Source organism: Chaetomium tenue (genome assembly GCF_020726465.1).
Source record: "Chaetomium tenue strain MPI-SDFR-AT-0079 chromosome Unknown F5144scaffold_2, whole genome shotgun sequence".
NCBI lineage: Eukaryota > Fungi > Ascomycota > Sordariomycetes > Sordariales > Chaetomiaceae > Chaetomium > Chaetomium tenue.
In genome coordinates, this window is record NW_027117330.1 from 2,683,495 (window position 1) to 2,700,589 (window position 17,095).

General features: G+C 54.7%; 5 protein-coding genes across 5 annotated transcripts; all 5 read right to left on the reverse strand.

Moving 5' to 3' along the window:
* Positions 1-1,222: 1,222 nt before the first annotated feature.
* Positions 1,223-2,676, reverse strand: F5144DRAFT_484896 (uncharacterized protein; the record flags this gene model as incomplete). The annotated part of the gene is made up of 5 exons (XM_066785474.1): positions 1,223-1,724; positions 1,799-2,157; positions 2,233-2,300; positions 2,358-2,414; positions 2,469-2,676. The coding sequence occupies 5 exons, from the start codon at positions 2,674-2,676 to the stop codon at positions 1,223-1,225; spliced, it is 1,194 nt and encodes a 397-aa protein (XP_066646567.1).
* Positions 2,677-3,428: 752 nt separating this feature from the next.
* Positions 3,429-5,003, reverse strand: F5144DRAFT_119822 (kinase-like domain-containing protein). The gene has a single exon (XM_066782202.1). It carries the CDS (start codon positions 4,776-4,778, stop codon positions 3,657-3,659), a length of 1,122 nt encoding a protein of 373 aa, XP_066646568.1. The 5' UTR covers positions 4,779-5,003; the 3' UTR covers positions 3,429-3,656.
* A 1,789-nt stretch (positions 5,004-6,792) lies between these two features.
* Positions 6,793-11,025, reverse strand: F5144DRAFT_562295 (uncharacterized protein). The gene is made up of 6 exons (XM_066788309.1): positions 10,423-11,025; positions 10,127-10,352; positions 9,428-10,069; positions 9,224-9,351; positions 8,907-9,145; positions 6,793-8,748 (listed from the first exon to the last, which is right to left on the reverse strand). The coding sequence occupies exons 1-6, from the start codon at positions 10,863-10,865 to the stop codon at positions 6,998-7,000; spliced, it is 3,429 nt and encodes a 1,142-aa protein (XP_066646569.1). The 5' UTR covers positions 10,866-11,025; the 3' UTR covers positions 6,793-6,997.
* Positions 11,026-11,586: 561 nt separating this feature from the next.
* Positions 11,587-13,014, reverse strand: F5144DRAFT_609903 (uncharacterized protein; the record flags this gene model as incomplete). The annotated part of the gene is made up of 3 exons (XM_066791643.1): positions 11,587-12,216; positions 12,325-12,447; positions 12,526-13,014. The coding sequence occupies 3 exons, from the start codon at positions 13,012-13,014 to the stop codon at positions 11,587-11,589; spliced, it is 1,242 nt and encodes a 413-aa protein (XP_066646570.1).
* Positions 13,015-14,660: 1,646 nt separating this feature from the next.
* On the reverse strand, positions 14,661-15,515 carry F5144DRAFT_599683 (SGNH hydrolase-type esterase domain-containing protein; the record flags this gene model as incomplete). Its single annotated transcript, XM_066791024.1, has 3 exons — positions 14,661-14,918; positions 15,001-15,318; positions 15,399-15,515. 3 exons carry the CDS (start codon positions 15,513-15,515, stop codon positions 14,661-14,663), a joined length of 693 nt encoding a protein of 230 aa, XP_066646571.1.
* Positions 15,516-17,095: the final 1,580 nt, after the last annotated feature.

A 17,095-nucleotide genomic window follows, 5' to 3' on the forward strand; every position in this document is an offset into this window, starting at 1 on the left:
CAGAGACTCAGCTCGAGGAGGGGCAACAGGGGCCGACCGCAAACCTTGAGACCTCAAGGGCCCACGGCGGTAGAGAGAGCCGCGGGCACGATCATGCGCTGGACGGGGGGAACCATAGACACGGACAAGGCAGTAGAAGAGGCCTGGAGAGCGAGGTGGTTAAAGGAACGGGACGGCAGAGCAATCACCAGGCCGGCGGACGACTTTGACCATCAGCGGGAGACGCTATTCCGGAACGAAACCCTAAGGAGGCATGACGGTCTCAGCAAGGCGAAAAGCTCACTGCTCATTCAAATCCGGACGGGAGCAATAGGCTTACGGGACTACTTGTTTACACGGGAAGTCCCGGAGGTTCTGACGCCTGCCTGCGAGTGTGGCGAGGGACGAGAGACTGCCGAACACCTGGTAGTGTGGTGTTTGGCCCCACCGTTGACTCGAAGATGGGAGAGAACTGGAATTCGGACACGACGGGACTTTTACTCAGTTCTACACGGTATCAATCCCACGACTGTACGGCTTGCGAGGAGGATCCTCGACTGGCTGATGGACTCGGGGAGGCTGCCGATGTACAGCTTGGCCAGGAGGCTCGAGCTGGAAACGGCGGCCTGAAGCGCCCCCGTTCGGAGGCCAGGAGGCCTCCTCTCTTTGTATACGTAGACTCACCAGAACGCATCGTTCCTTGATTGTTGGTAGGGGTTTTTCACCCGGCCCGGGAGGGCACGGTTTTCCTGTACACTAAATAGCAGAGGGTCCGGCACGCCCTAGGGCATAGCGGAGTATGAATAATAATAATATATTTCCGATGGTATTCCTCTTTTATTTTAATTAATTTGGTAAACTGAATGAATAACGTAGTACTTGTATGCTGATCCTCTAAACAAGGAAGTCATTCAATTTTGAGCTTCCCGAATCCTTCGAGTGATTTTACAAAATCGTAGGGCATTAATGGGCTCCCGTTCTTTAACACCGAACCTTCACGCTTACCTTGTCGTAATGCAGCCTCCAGCAATGAAGTAGGTAATTTATACATGTTTATAGCCACGGAGAAGTCCTCGGCAGTGAGAGGGCCTAGGAATTCGCAAACGTGGAGCTGAGGGAGAGTTTAATCGGTTTCTTTTCTCTATACACACGCTCCCAAACGACATATTAACTCCAACCACGGTCCATGGTCCCCTGAGCTCCCCTTCCCACCCCACACAATCCCAACCCCCCCAACCAAACCTCATACAGGCTGATGCGCCGGATACTGCGGCGCCAAAATACTATCCGTACTCCCACTCCCCGTCGTCATGGTATGCGCCTTCGCCCGACTATTACTATCATACTCCACCGTAAACTGATGATCCACCACAATATCATCCTTGACCCCTTTCCCCCCCCCAACCACGCTCCTCTCCTCCCCCTTCCCCGTCCCCACACTATGCAGCTGATACGTATGCCCCCACGCCCGACTGCGACTACGCTTGGACGGGTACGACGACGACGCCCCGCTGGGCTTGCCGTCGGCGCCTACCGCCCCGCCGCTGCCCCATCCGTTGGAGGAGAAGAGGTTGGGCATGTGCTGCCGCACGAAGGGCTTGAGCGCGGCGAGCGCGTTGCACAGGATGCCCAGGTTCATTTCGAGGAGGGACCAGACCGCGGCCGAGCATTGCGTGAAGGTGAAGTCGGGGTTGGCGACCATGGCGCGCACGTATGCGACGCGGACGATCGAGGCGATGCAAGCGCTGTATGGGGGGTTAGTGGTTTGGTCTGATGGGGTTCGTTGCTTGGGGGAGGGGTGTGGTAAGTCTGGACGTACGCTGATCCGAGGCCCAGGATGAGGCCGACGGTGATGCGCTGCTTCAGGGCCATGTTCAGGCGGTGGATGGTGGGGATCGGGAGGACGATGATGACGCCGTCGGTGACGATGTTCAGGACGGCCTGGGAGACGGCGATGTTGTTGAGGCAGACGGCGCTCTCGGGGGTGCCCAGGAGGGGGTTGCAGGGTCCGCAGAACAGGCCGGTGAAGGTGGCCGAGTAGGCGATGAGCACCACGGCGGTGGCGATGATGCAGACCCGGAAGATTCTGTCCGGGCTGATGCGCCAGTAGAGGACGAGGATGGAGAGTTTGGTTAGGGTTGGCGGCCAGATGTAGGTTAACGCTAACAGGAGTAGTTGCTGTTCCATCAGGGGTCAGCCGTCGAGATTCGTTGTACTCGGTTTCCGGGTACGAGCAAGGTTTCCATCACATACCTCTAGGTATCCCACGAGCTGCGTTTGTGTTACTTCGTACATATTCCTACCAAACCCCGCCGGCATGGCTGGAGCGAACGTGTCAGTAGACGTGCTACGATCCCGACAACATGGCAGACACATACCATTCACCGAGACAACGAAGAAAGCCAAGGTTACCGCCCATGCGGCAATGAGTAGCGCTGCAACGAGGTTAGCATCAACTCAACGGCGTCTCCAACAACCGGGGAACCTACGTTCATCGAGCCCCACGGATTTCACCACAAAGACCCGAGTGTAGAAGCGCAGTACGAGGGCTATTGTCGCCAGCGCATACGTCACGCCGAAGACAGCCATGAAGGCGACTTGTACCGACGTGGTGTGGTAGAAGTCGGGGGTCACGCCCGGCGGTGCTGGCATCAAGCCGACCATGGCCGTCGGGTCCGGTCCGGCGGGAGCAGACATTGTCGCTTGCTACAGGCCGGCTGCTGATGACTAGGTACCAGGATCAACTTCTCACGATAGAGAAGCGGTAACAAAAGGATCCGGAGATGGGTAGTCAGACTCTGGCCAAGGAGTCTTGGGATGTTCCCACTTTAAGAACATGAGGTCCTCGGTCTTCCTCAGGCTCTTTATTCCCCCTTCCAAATATTAAAAAGAAAAACCGTTTGGCACCCAGGTCCAGCTGCCTGTCCCATGGGGCCTTGGGGGTCTTGCCGGCAGCGTGGGTCAACGGTTTCTCATCCCTGCAACGTATCAATGAACCAGACTCGCCAGGCTCGGTGTTCGGCATGGAGCCCGAGAGAAGCAAGAGAGTCGCCAGCGTCGCAGAAGGAAGGGGAAAAAAGAACCAAAATGAGACCGACACCTCTCGCCGATCTGAATCCCACCCCGTGGCTCCCTTCGGCGTCTGGTCCTGCGAACCCCCGCAGAGGAAGGGACAGAGACAGACCCTTACAAAGAAAGACCCTTACGAAGAAAGCTAGCTAACGTCTTTCTGGGAATAAATCGCCTAGCAGGGGTCCAGAGGAGGAGTGCTAGTTTCAAGGACACCGGGGAGCGGGGCCGCCGTTGGCGTTATGCAAGGAGCGGGCCGAACCCGACCAGTCATGTCTTGATGCCGAGCATTTGTCGTTCCATTCGCCAAGCTCCCATGTGCTTTTCTTTCCGAAGAGGTGGGGTTGGGAAATGGCTCGGAATGGGAACGAGGGGGGACGGGGAGGCAGTGGGAGGGTAACCGAGACCCAGGGCTGTGGTTACATGGCTTGAAGACCGGCAGTCTGGATCCCACTGCCGAATTTTGTCTCAGAAGCACACCACCATGACATTCGATTCATTTATTGGCTGCGTGGCGCCACATTTGACGTCTTAGCTGCATACACTATTGCCAGGGCCGCGTTCCCTCACCACGTCCCCCTCTCCCATCCTTTCTTTTTGCCACGCTATTACGCCTCCGTGACATATCCGGGGAGGCTTTCCAAGAGTTCCAGACTCTTGTGGTCAATGATGGCCGCCATGTGCCTCACAGTCATGGCGTCAACGATGTCCTTAGGCTGCATCAGTGGCGGCGCCAGAGCCCAAGCGAAACCGTGGAGATGATGCTTCCGGTAGTCATCCCAGAGAGCCGCCTTCTCCAGCTTGGGGCCGCCGGCCTCGTGCAGCTTGGCCAAGTAGTGCTCAAACAGCTCGACCTCGTTCGCCCGCCGGTCCTCGACGGTCAGCGCGCCCACAACAAAGTAGGTGATGTCGTGGAGGAACGAATTCGCGTGCAGGCCCTGCCAGTCGAGGAAGCCCGGCTCGCCGGCGGGGGTGATGAAGGTGTTGCCGATGTGGGTGTCGCCGTGCGCCACGACCAAGTGCTCCTGGTTCGTGGTCGTCCACAGCGTCTTGAACGCCCGGATCCACCGCTCGCGATCGATCAGATCATCCGAGACAGGTGGCTTGGCCGCCTCGTCGAGGAAGCGCCCCGCCCAGGCGACCTCGGTCATCAGGGAGAGGATAACTTCGCGCAGGGAGAGGCCCTCTTTGAGCCAGGGGAAGTCGGCCTCCTTCGCGCCCCACGTCTTCGCGTGCAGCATGGCGAGCTCCTCGACGCCGGTGCGCACGCGCTCGACGGGCCAGGCATCGACCGGGTTGCCGAAGGTGTAGCCCTTGGCCGCGAGGTCGTCGAACACCACGATGCCCTGGCCCGTGACGGTGTCGCTGCCGCTGTACCAGACGGGCGGCAGGCGCATCGACACGGTCGGGGCGATGTGGTAGAAGAACTCGGCCTCGCGGCGGTAGACGGCGTTCAGCGTGGGGTGCAGCTTGATGATGGCGGGGTTGAAGCCGCCCTTGATGCAGACGTGCGTGGGCAGCGTGGCGGCATCGCTGCTGTCCTCGTATGTGAGCTTGTAACGCAGCTTGCTTGCTGTTCCGTGGATGGCCTCGACCAGCTCCGCGGTGGCGACAGGGCGGCCGAGGATCTGGGTGAACCAGGCTGCTGTGGCTTCTTCGACTACCACGGGCAGAGGAGTGGCAGAGTCAAGGGCGCCCTTGGCACCGGCTGGTGGTACGGGGAACGACATCGTGTGATTGTTTGCGCCTCTTCTCGTAGACACAGTATGAAATGGAAAGGATGCGAAGTGCCGGGATATCTTCCGCCTCTCAAGAAGCAACTGGGGTCTCCAGTCATTTTAAATAGTTAATGCGGATATTCAGCGTCCAAGCTGCTCCGGGGGGCAAAGAGGCAATGCCCCCCCCAAGCGGAGACAGCTGCTAGATACAGATTAGTTACAATAGTTAGCTAGACTAGGTGACTGGGAACTCGCCCCAGGTGACTTGGCCGAGTTCGTGAGACATACCAGTCCCGATGCGGAAGAGCATGCAGTGCAACATTGAACGCAACTCATGCGAACTCGCGTCCAGTGCCGGGAAACAGTTCAGAGACCCGAGCGAATGGTAATGGAGGGTAGGACGAAGTACATGTAGCTATGTAACTAACTTGCAGTGGCTCTCCAACGTCCACTGCTCTCTGGACAAGGACAGACTAACCAGGAAAATACCCTGGCAAGTTCTTGTTGTTGGCTAACATCCTCTGCCAAGCACATGTGCCGCATAAACTTTGCTCGGCAGGGAGGTTGCGGAGCTTCGCACAAGGTTGAAAAGGTGTGGTTCTTGGAGAAAACAAAATTCCCAACAATCCCCCCTTTTCCCCAACTTGCTCACCCCGCTTGGGCGGGTCGTGGTAGCATTGAACGGGCGAGGAGGTCACCCAACGGAGCGGTGAGTGACGAACATGAAGCATGTAACATTGACGACTTAAGATGGACAGTTATTCCCCATAATTAACCCGTCAGCATTTGGAGACACACTGGAGCAGAGCTAATCACAACCCTACTTCGAACCTTGGTAAGGTACCTTAGTTATCTGAACCCAAGTCAACTTACACCGCCCTCTGCTCCGAGGAGGATTGACAACAATAATTGCGATGATAAGCCAAATGGCACACGCATGGGGGAAGGTTGGAGGGAGCACAGTTTCATCCCCCCGCGGGTTTCGACATGGATCCAACCGTTCCACCCTCAGCGTCGTCCGGCTCCACGTCTACGGCACGGTCCTATCACAACCCCCACGGCCTGTCACGCAAACAAACGAAACACCAACGACGCCTCTCCACGCCGCTGGCAGCGCCCTATTTTCGGTGCCTCCTCCCCTCCTCCTCCAGGCCGGGTCCAACGGCCGCAACAACACATAATCATCTGCATTCATAACCAACGGGCCGTGTAAAACGGCGTCAGCGGCCCCCGTCGTGGCCCGGGAGGGGGCCACGTCTTCTTATAGCGCTGCCCGCCCGCGCGCAGGCAGGTCGGGTGGGGCCAGCGATGTAGATCGTCACAACAAGCACATCGTGGTTCAGCCGGCTCTGCCATCCTGGTTTGTTTATTCTTTTCTTTTCTTTCTGTTTGTTTAGTTTCTACAGGCCGAGAAACATCGCTGGTCGATTTAGACCTTCTCCTTTTCCCGAAGGTTTCTTCTTTTCTTGTTTTCATGTCGTTTTCGCGGTCCTCCCCAAGCAACAACCCGGAATTCGTCATGCTCGGATCGGTCCCTCTGAAGCGGAGTCTCTCCCGCTCGTTTATCCGAATCATCCAGCGGACGCTACCGCTCGTGAAGAGCAGGGGCCGGTCATGGACCACCAACGCCAAGACGCGAATGCCGATCGACATGTGAGAAGTGAAACGGTCGAAGCTCCCGACCAAGCATCATGAGGGGCACCACCGAGCTCCCGGCTAGCTTGGCTTGGCTAGCTGGCCCGTCCGGCAGCGGAATCTGATCCCGGCGCGGGGGTTTTCCTCCCTTTGGTCCCGGTTGCTTGGGTCGCTGTCAGCACTTGTCTCGACTTCTTCCGTCGACCTTGACTCGGTCATCTGCCACGGCTGGGGCATCCACGACAGACACCGCGGTCAAGCCGGCGACAGGCACTTGTCTATTTTCGTTTCTCGGGTCGAGCGTGGGGTCATGCGCGTTTCATCCACTGCATCATCTTTTGGGATGGGGGGGGGGGGGGGGGGCAATGTAGAGTGAAAAAGGGCGTTTTGGATTTGGTTGGAGACATGAATGATGTGAACAGGTGCATTTATAGACGGATCATGCATGGGGATTGGCTTGTTTTCAAAACTGTTAGATACCTTCGTTTGAGATACCAGCTAAATAACTAGACACTGAGGAAGAAAAAGTGGCCATTGGCATTGTTCAGTTCATTGAGGCTTTTCCAATCTCCGGTTTTTGATCTCTATCACATCAACTAGCACTCTGCTTCAATCTTCTCCAACTCATACATCCAATGCTCGAGTGTAGCGCTGTCATAGGGATTGCCCTTCTCTTCAAGGGGTCTGGGTCTATCCCAAACCACGCCAATCTCTTCCGCCCCTCGTTTCTCGTCTTCGGTCAAATCATCCCCTTGGAGCCGGTACAGTACATCCCTCATTCGACGTACCCAGGTTTCTTTCCAGAAACGGACAACACCATCGACCCCAGGAATTGGGCCTTGAAGGATTGCCATGATCTGTTCCTCAAATTCCACGAGCAGCTCGTCCAATAACCTCAGCTCGTAAACGTATTCTTCTTCAACCTGGATCCACTCCCAGTAATATATGCTGCCAGAGCAACAGGAATGGGGAATGTCGAGCGCAGTGAAGGTCAAATATCGCAGGGCTGCAGTATGGTGTCTGACATCCAAGTATCTCCCAAAATTCTCGAGATACTCGGTAAAATACCTGGCCACCGATGATAGAGAGCCCACCATCCACAAAGACACGTCCTCGGAGGATTCTGTGTCCCCCGCCACACTGCCTTCCGGAGAGTCCGTGTCCTCGGTAGCGCTATCGTTCTCGGGCGAGTCTGCTTCCTCCGCAATATTACGTTTGGTGGGAGAGACTCTTCGTTGACCGCCAAAAACGCAGCCCTTCAACCCAGGGATTCCTTTCAACAGGGATGTCAAGGGGGTGCAACCTCCGGGGGAGCATTTGCAACGGCAGCTGTCGGCTAATTCAGCTGGCAGCACGGCAGCATTGACTTCGTGGACCCAGGCTATACAGTCGTCGAGGGAAGGGGATTTGGTTGTATTGGTAAATCCGGCAGCTTGGAAGAGTGTACCAAATCGTATCCTGTTGAAAATTATGGACACGTCGTAGCCGATCCTCCAGAATATGTAGTTGGTCACAGATATTTCTTTCTGTGTTGCTGAGGATTGGAGGTGACGGAGGCTGATCCCCCCATGTGTGGCCAGCCAATGTAGATGTGATAGGTCCTGGCCGATGTTGGAGATGTCTTCAAGTTCCATCGTGTTAGAGTTGCACCAGGAACCCGTGTCGTGAAAACCGGTATCGAAAAAGAGCTCGCTATCCCCGGGCGATGTGAGTACTTGATAGACAGATGACGGCTCGTTTGTTGAGAGAGCAAGGGCCTCCGGAATGTGAACGCCCCGGTCTTTCAAGAGTTGGATGACTCGTGATGCAGCTGAGTTGAGGACGCTTGTAGACACCAAGCCCAGCCGCTGTAGCTCCGTTGTCGGAAGGTTGTCCAGGGCCAACTGCTTCAGTCTGTCTCGCCGGTCTTTCATGCCGCGAATGTATTGAATTTTACATCGTTGAGAGGCACGATTCATCAGATATTGTAGGCGATTCGACACAGGGAGCGCGCAATCGGCTTCAAGAAGGATGACGACGCAGTCATTGCATCGGCATTCATGTTCTTGGCACATCTCTCCAGACATGCGCTGTCGGCAATGGATCCCGCTGAGATGGATGGCGGTTTCCAATGGTGTCATTCGACTCATTTCGAGTCCACCGGATTCGTCTGTTTGGTTGAGAAGTCTAGAGTCTGCGGCTTTGACAAGAAGTTGCAGGCATGATGGCTTATCTGCGGCGAGGTGTAGCGGCGTGTGCCCAAAAAGGTTTCGTTCATTGAGAGTGGCTGGATGGTTCCGCAAGAGTTGTTCGACCTGCCCCGGGTTGTTGGACAGGATTGCTAAGCTCATCGGACCACAACCATAGGCTACATTTGAAAAGAGATGTTAGCATTGCACTTGTTGTTACTTTTTCTTTTTTCTTTTCATCTTTTCACCTCTCTTTTTCTTCTCTTTTCCCTTGTTCTGTTTCCTCCCTCCCTTTCCTTTTTCTTTTCTCGCTTTTGGGGTTCCAGTCAATACAAACCTTCGGCGATTCCGGTTGAAGAAGCAAGAAAGTGAAGGATTAATACCGCGTTGCCCTCTGCGCCAACTTGTCGTCCTGCTCGATTGAGGACCATTGAATATACTGCAGGATATGGGGTCCAGAGACATGCTAGATTGTCCTCGGTATTGGATCCTAGAATGAGGGTTGTTGCATCGGCAAATAATGGCTCGGTAACGCTACCATACGCAGCCGGCGCGAACAGTCTGCTCAGCGGTGTGCTAGGCAAAGGATAGTAGTAAGTGAGCCGAACGCAAATTACCTACCGATTCAAACTAAGCCACTTGCTGGGGACATACTAGCCGTGTAAATCGTACTGATTCGCTGGGGCTTTATTATCAAGCAAGCACTTGAGAAGATCAAACAAAGCCTTGGGCCTGTCGTGGCTCGAGAACTGCCGAACAAGTCGATCGGAGGCCATGGTCATCTGAGTTGGAATATTAGGCCCCAAGGTCCGCTGGCTTATAAATAGGTAGTTTAACTGTCTGTTAGTCGAGACTCACACATGCAACCAGATGATAAACCAGGGATCTATTCTTGGCGTCCACAGCCCGAGGAGATGCCTTGTGGGCTCGAAACATCTTCAAGATCACGGACACTGCCGATACCGTTAACTGCTCCCACGCCAACTCGCGCAAGCTGCCGCTTGACCGAGAGTTGTACAACAAGAACAGGATTCTGAACACCGGTGCGGTCTCCGCGTCGACACTAGGGTAGTAAGTGAAGTTGGGGCTGAGGCTCCAAGCTCCTGCCCCCCACGATATCTGGAACGAAAGCTGGATAGCCGAGTTCAGGATATTTCGGAGTCCGGTGTATGCCAAACCGACTTTGTGGCTTCGGTCCGTGCCTATCACCACTTGGGTGGCTGGGCATCCGGGCAGATGCTGCTCGGTAGCCGCCTCGGACGAAAGGACCAATGAGCCCCAAACAGCAGTTTTGGTTCGGACACGTCGGCGATGGCGGCACAGGCATGAGAGACTTCCTCCGGTATACGTGGATACGGCGTTGCTGAAACGTGTCGCGTGGTGGTGGTTCATGGTCGTTCCAATCCCACTCGGCTTCATCAGAGTCGCTGCGGCATCGGAGATGTCTTTCAAGACCCCCGGCTTTGCAAGGAGACGCCCGGTGGCCATTTCAGGAGTGATCTGTAGTTTTTGTGATGAGAATGGATACCTGGGGGCTAGACAGATCAAACGCCTCACCTCCTGTAGAGTTCCGTTGGCGGCCGGGTTTTGAATAAGCACCTGCCGAAGGAGCTGTTCCATCTTGTCGAGACGAGCTTCAAGCCCAGACATAGAGCCGTGTATATCGTGGAGGGGAAGAGCCATGGCCGAGACCTCGGACTGAACGTGACGGAAGTTGGTAGAGAGAACATAAGAGGTGGCTTCAAGCGTGATCAATTTTTCGGTGTTCAAGTGTGATACGGATCTAAAAGGATAGTTAGGTACCTGTCTGAAACAAGCAGTTAACGGACCATACAGAGACCGAAGTTACTTACAAACCCAAGCTCTGTAAGGCCAGTTGAAGAGCCGTATTTGCGTTGCGGAGTCTCGTCTCCAACTGCTCGAGCTTTGACCGACTAAACGGATACAGTAGCCTTTTGCCTTTGTTCTTGGCATTCTCAATGAATCCCGCAGTAAACCGGTCGCAGGTGGTGAGATCGACGACCAGATTTTCCAGCAGATTCAACTCCGTGTTGCATGAGGCGAGGCATTCTCGTATCGCCGCGGTCGCAACTTGGTGGTCACCCTCAAGTTGGGAGCGCGATGTTTCGACAACCCGGAGCGTCTTTCGGAGGGAATCATTCCGCTGCCTGACTGATATGATGTCCTGATCGCGGCAGTTGAGGGCGTCAATGTATGTCGTGATGCCCTGCGAGACTTGAATACCCAAGGACACCACCCCCGCAGCTAAGCCCGCTACAGAAAGAGGGTCCGCCATGGCTACCGATGTAACAGAAGGAACTGCTTTTGTACCTCATTCCCCGAGGATTGGAAACCAGCAGGTTTGCAGCCGTTGGGTGGGCGCGTTGTCCGGTTGAAATTCAGGCTTGACTCCGTCGTGGAGGAACCAGGATCAGCTAAAAAGGGGGGCGGGAAGCTGAGGGGAAAGACGCTCAGAGTAAAGCCAGGGAATGGCAGTGCTGCCTGCAGTAATGCCCAATCAGCATCCGATGATAACCACACCTCCTCCAGAAAGCCTTGCCATCAATCTTGCCTCAAAGCACTGCCACTCAACCGACACGTGGACCGGCGAACTAAGGTAAGCCTTGTTGCAAGTTGGTGAAGACTTAATACATGTACCTGGCGGCTTTCTCATCTTCCCCATATTATTGTTCGTTTTCCGGTCCTTGGTTTCTCTTTGCTAGTTTAATGACGTTTACCCTTGTGGTTTTGTTGACACACATGCCGGAAACCAGAGGTAGGTCTATGTCGCTCGAGTCAATCCAAGAGGTCTTCCATCCACCGGGCCAAAACTTTGTGAGCAAGATGATTTCCAAGGGCAGACTCCGGCGTCGTCGTATTAGAGGGAATTGCCATGGATCATTGCAAGGCAACACGGCCAACAGAAGTTGCGAGGCAACGAAACTGCGTATCTTGAAACATTGACCATGTGAATGTGGGATAAATGAAAAAGCTGTGGCTAGAACACAGTTACGAAGTTACGACGGGCCTCCCATGTACCATTTCGACACCAACTCCCTCGTCGGCAAGATCTGCTCTACGTCAAACGCCTCACCATTTAACCTCGCACGCGCCCTGCGACTAGCATGCCAGGTGAAGCCATTGGCATCCAGCCCAACCTGCGCCGCATGCTCCAACATCCTGCCAATCCACTGCTCGCACAACTCCTCCAACTCCCTCTCCAGCGCCTCAGCATCCTCACGCGCCCGCGGCAACGCCTCTTCCTCCCTACGAATCAACCCCTCAACAAACTCCAGCGCGTGGTCCAGCCTGACCCGGACGACATCCTCCCCCAGGCCATCACAATCCTCGCGCCGCAGCGGCAAAGCCCTGTGGGAAGCAAACAGCGGCCAAAAGCTGACGGGCGCGCTGAGGTGGCTGTCGTCCCCCGTCCGGACCAGCAGGACGCGGTGGCGGGACGCATACCAGTCGATGTCGCGTTCGTCCTGCGGGTCGCGTCCCCACTTGTCACGGCGGCCCCATTCGGGCGGCGGCTCGATCGCGTAATCCGCCAGGCGCCACAGCTCGTGCTCTTCGTCTTCGTCTGGGGCGGGGCCGTCGACAACCATGAAGATGGCGCGGAAGAGCGGGAGCAGTCGGAAGCCGTGCTGACGATACGACAGAGCTTCCTCGCGTAGGCGAGGGGCAAAGTTGGGCATTCAGTTTTCCGGCGGGATGCCGCTCGAATCCTTGATCTTCCATTGGTGTCCGAAGACGAGCTGGACGTCGTCTTCCCGGCCCGCCACGCTGTCGCACAGGCTCTTGTGGAAGGTCAGGGCGTATGGCAGGTCGGTTGCGCGAACCTCGGGACTTCCCTTGTAGAATCGGCTGTGGACAAACTGAATAGGCTTTGCCAGAAAGTGGTGGCGCTGAAAGGGCGGCCGTCCGTTATGCATCCGGACCCAGTGTCGACACACATAACGGCCCACCCGCTCGCTCGGGACACCGGTATGCCAGAGGTGGTCTCTTGCGGTGCCCTCGGTGCGCTGAAAGTAGATGGCAAAGTGCTTGTTGAAGTAGAATTTAACCTCCTCCCTGGGCATTCTTTGGGGCTCGAAGTAGTTGGGGTGTAAGGTAGCGTGCTCTTCGTTGAAAGAGCTCATCCCTCGGCCCGCTCCGTTCCACGAACGCCACTTGTCCGTAAACCCGGATCTGTCAAGCCGGACCATGTCTATTGTTGATTCATGGAAAAGGATTTCCAGTTCGCGACGGAGGAGGCCGAGCATGACGGCGTCATCAAGCATCTTGCCAGCCCACGGCGACAAGTAGCGTTCATCGCAACGCAAATAGTCGACCGAGCTAGCACCCATAGTCTCCGTGGGTATGTCGCAGTACTGCCCTGTCGTCAAATACGGCGAGTAAAGGCTGAACGGGGTGTAGGTTTCATAATCATCGGGGTTCTCCATGATTGAGTGGGTTATGTGGTGACGAAATCGAATGGTGTGGATTTGAATTGATCCAGGCGTGTAGGTTCATTCCGTTCGTTGATCACATGCATGCAAGTGAGGTCCGACCACAGCTTTCGCCACCGTAAGTGCCTACCTAACGGTAATGACAAGTCCGTGCACCTACAAAAGGACCTTATTTCTCTTCCTCTGAGGCGGTCTGACAGCTCTGGCGTGAAAACTAAGCAAGGCAGCTACATGTAGGCACGGAACCCAATCACCTTAACCGCTACGGCCGATCCCAGGACGGGACTCCCACACTTTATAGCATGCTTGAAGACGGAGCGAATCGTTGTGGATGGAAACCTATGGTCATTATTCCAGCAGCAGAGTGGCCGTAATATTAGGCATGTGCCCAGTGCCCGTGGCAGCCAACGACGCCCCGAAAGACGAAAGAGCTATGGTACCAACGTCGACCCACCCGAGCGCGACTGCCTTTCGAAATCAGGAGATAACATCTAATAAGGAAGTAGCTACTTGATGATGCCAATGATATCTTATACCCCATGGTCCCAGACTCCCAATGACCCAATCCCATGAAACTCTGACCTCACATGCAACTAACAGCGCCAAAATGACGGACGAAATCGACCACCTCCCGTCCCACGAGGCCGCCTACCGGGAAGCAATCGTCGCCGGGATAAGCCTCCTCTTGCATTTGGAGGATGAGATTGCCCGCCCAGCCCCAGCCCACGTAAAGCTTGGGCAATCTTATCAAACCAAGGAGGGGCCATTCCGCCCTGAATTACTACCAAACATTCTGCGGTTACCGCGCCGCACCTGCGTGCTGGACTTTACAGAACGGCACCGCCTTTCTCCTTCCGCCAATTCCAAGACCGTCCCCTCGCCGCAACCCGCTCGTCGTCGCCATTGACGCCCGCCCGCCGTGGGAACTTCATTCCCCCCGAGACCAGCGATTGTGCGATGGACCAAATGGCTGCGCGACAGCGGAATCAACAACATCTGAGGAGATAATGTCAGAGTTGTGCTGGCAAGCATTTGCCCGTGATTCCCTGGGACAAGGCAGGCCCGAATCATCGCTTCAAATGGCGTGGATTGACTGGATCGTCAACGAGGAAACGAAGATGATAGTCTAGGAGACTATGAGCCGAACCGACCCCAAGACGATCAAGTATATAGAGGTCAAGACCGAGGGTGACCACTATAAACACGACGATACCCCGAACAAGGCCGAGTTAACCGAGGAACCCGAGGAGGCCGAAGATACCACCCCCGGGTTGAAGTACGCGCTCGTATTTTATCGAAGATATGAAGGAGCGGGAGAGGGCTTTTACTTAGGAAGTGTCCTGGGCCGCATAGTGGCCCGTATGCTGTGCGACCACCGCTTGGAACTGGAGAAGAAATCGCTGTACTGTGGCTGGACTATAAAAAGAATGGTAACAGGGACCGGGAAGGGACGCCGAACCTGCTGTTTGTATTATCGGAGAAAAACGAAATCTGGACGATTACTCCCGCTTGACTAGATGGGATGGCACGGTATCCAGCCCAATACATGTATATTCAATACGCCACTAATGGGCCCATGTGCCATATTCATCCAGGAATGATTGATCTCAATGGTCAACAGACCGAGGTTCACCCTTTCGTTACGCCGAGTCCTTGATCACCTTGGCAAGCGGATCATACCAGCACTTCGCCAGGGCATCGTTCCCGTTTTCGTTGGGGTGAACACCATCGCCGGTCATCGAGGCAGTGTCGAATCCCGTCCAGCAGTCCACCACACTAATGGGGCTTTCCGCCGTCGTGACCGTTGGAGCCCACTCCGCAATTGCCTCGTTCAAATCCACGACACGCTGCCCACATTCGGCGCAGTTTGGCGGGTTCATCGGTATGATCTGGGCGACCTATGGTTTGTCGATGTCAGCGCGATCGAACATGTACGTACCCCTGAGGACCTGTCGAAAACAAAACAACCGCAATCCATACCAGAATCTTCATCGTCGGCTTGCTAGCCCGCATCTGCTCTACAAGCGTGTCAAAGGCCCCAAGTATCGTGCTCGGCGACAGGTTGCTCCACACGTCGTTGGTCCCCAGGTGCATCATGACGACGTCGGGCTCGGTCTGGGAGAGCCATCCCACCAGCTGGTTCTGGCTGGCGATGTTCGTGGCCAGGAATCCACCGTGGCCCTCGTTCTCCCCGTCGTGCTCGAAACCACAGCCCTGGTTAGGGAGCGTTCCGACAAAGTCCGTGTTCTGGATGCCGGCGTCCTGCAGCTCTCGCCAAAGAAGAGCCCGCCAGCAGCCCTGGTCGCTTTGGTTAGCGGGGGCCTAATTCTAACAATTTCTAGGATGGAGATGAGAGGAGCGAGGGCTTGTTCTCTTACGGGGCTTCCGGTGATGGAATCACCCAGGGGCATGATCTTGACTTTGGCCTGGGCGTCTACAAGCCCAGTGTGTGCAATAGCGAGGGCTAGCAGCCCAATGCTTCTCAAAGAAACCATATTGCAACGCTTCGAAGGATGTAGGTACTATCACCAACCAACCTCCGGGAGAGGAATATCCGAGCAACTATAACCATGATGAGATGGACGGTTTAGCCTGGCTTTTATACGTCCCGGAATATTCGATCAATACTATTAACGCAGCACTTCAGCTCGACGAGCAACCTAAAGTTTGGGCATCCGGAGCCGCTCCCTCCGCCGATCCAACAGCTTGGGCCCCAGTATGCGTAAATACCTGGAATATTGTGTCCGATGGATTAAAAGATTAACGGACTTTCTAGGGGATACGGTCTAGCGGCTTTATTTCGTAGAGATCTGCAGTCCGTATCAAGGAAGCGAAACCCCGGAGGGAGGTGCTCCGGTTCTTGCAGTTGCACCTCGGGCTTTGGGCCTTACAAAACGCACAGGAACGTCAACAAGCGCAAGCAAGTACCAGATAACAAAGTCCTTTTACAACCCGGATATCCACACCACGAGGGTGCTCCAAGAGTCCAGTGCCTCTTCTTTATTCTGAGTTTGACGTTTCTGGGTAGAAGAATTGAGGCTCTCAGGATGTGGCCCATTTCCATCCCCGTCGTCGTCATCATGCGTTGTCAAATCGACGTCAGTATCAGTTTTTGAGGTATATATTTAGGGATCCATTACATGCAGTTGAATCCTGGGCCGTATAGTGGCTCGCATAGGTGCTGTGTGGCCACCGCGTGGACCTCGAGATGAGGACGGTCGATGAAACCGTTGTCTCGTGGCTCTCAACTTCCAAAAAAAGAAAAGAAAAGGTGGAAGAAATAGCGAGGGGGTGCCGAACTTGCTATTGATGTTGTCGGATAAGGGAAACTCAAACTATGACCCCAATATATACACCACTAATAGGCAGTTTAGAGCAGGAATCAGCAAGTTTCTTGTGTCACTTCTCTCGATCATTAAAAAACGAGTCGCCGCCGTCAATGTGTGACTGTTGGCAGTGTATTCGTATTGTAAGAGCATGGGATGTAAGTGGAGTTGTTCAACACAAAAAGAGAAAAAGCAAAGGACCCCGAATTAAAAAAGAAAAGAAAGGAAAAAGAGAGGCCAAGAGAAAGGGAAAAGAGAGAGAGGAAAAGAAAGCAGCAAAAAGAGTGAACACCATTTCTGCAGACTTCCGGATAGCTCTCGTTTCCTTCTTATAGGCGTAGCTCGGCAGGCCTCAACTCTTTATTTATAATACCAAAGTAGCACGGGTATGGGCGTTGGCCTAATACTGTAGCCAGCAGCACACCGGAATCACTGGCATTGAATTAAGGGAGGTCCCTCCTGTTCATGGATAGTATGGATAGCTCACTCAACGTGGTCATTGGGGGCATCTATCCGAGGAGTGGCCGTTGCGAGAGGTGTAATTATTATATAGGTAATATCGCCTACCTGACATTTATTCTTTAGGCCTAACTTTCCCCTTAGAGCGGGTCTTTACCCTAGCAGTTTTGTGGAAACACTTGACAACAAGGACTCCAGTACACCTCCACTAAATGCTCCGATCCCTCCCCTAATAGGTACCCATGCGGCTGCTCTCGGCACCATGTTAGTCCACCAACGAGAAAGGATAA

Bases quoted from the DNA above. Each gene is read 5' to 3' on its own strand.
- F5144DRAFT_119822 (XM_066782202.1), bottom strand. From the start codon at position 4,778: ATGTCGTTCCCCGTACCACCAGCCGGTGCCAAGGGCGCCCTTGACTCT.
- F5144DRAFT_562295 (XM_066788309.1), bottom strand. From the start codon at position 10,865: ATGGCGGACCCTCTTTCTGTAGCGGGCTTAGCTGCGGGGGTGGTGTCC. The intron at 9,352-9,427 runs GTGAGTCTCGAC...ATTCCAACTCAG, and splicing joins TTTATCATCTGGTTGCATGT to ATGACCATGGCCTCCGATCG. The intron at 8,749-8,906 runs GTTTGTATTGAC...TTTCAAATGTAG, and splicing joins TTCAACCGGAATCGCCGAAG to CCTATGGTTGTGGTCCGATG.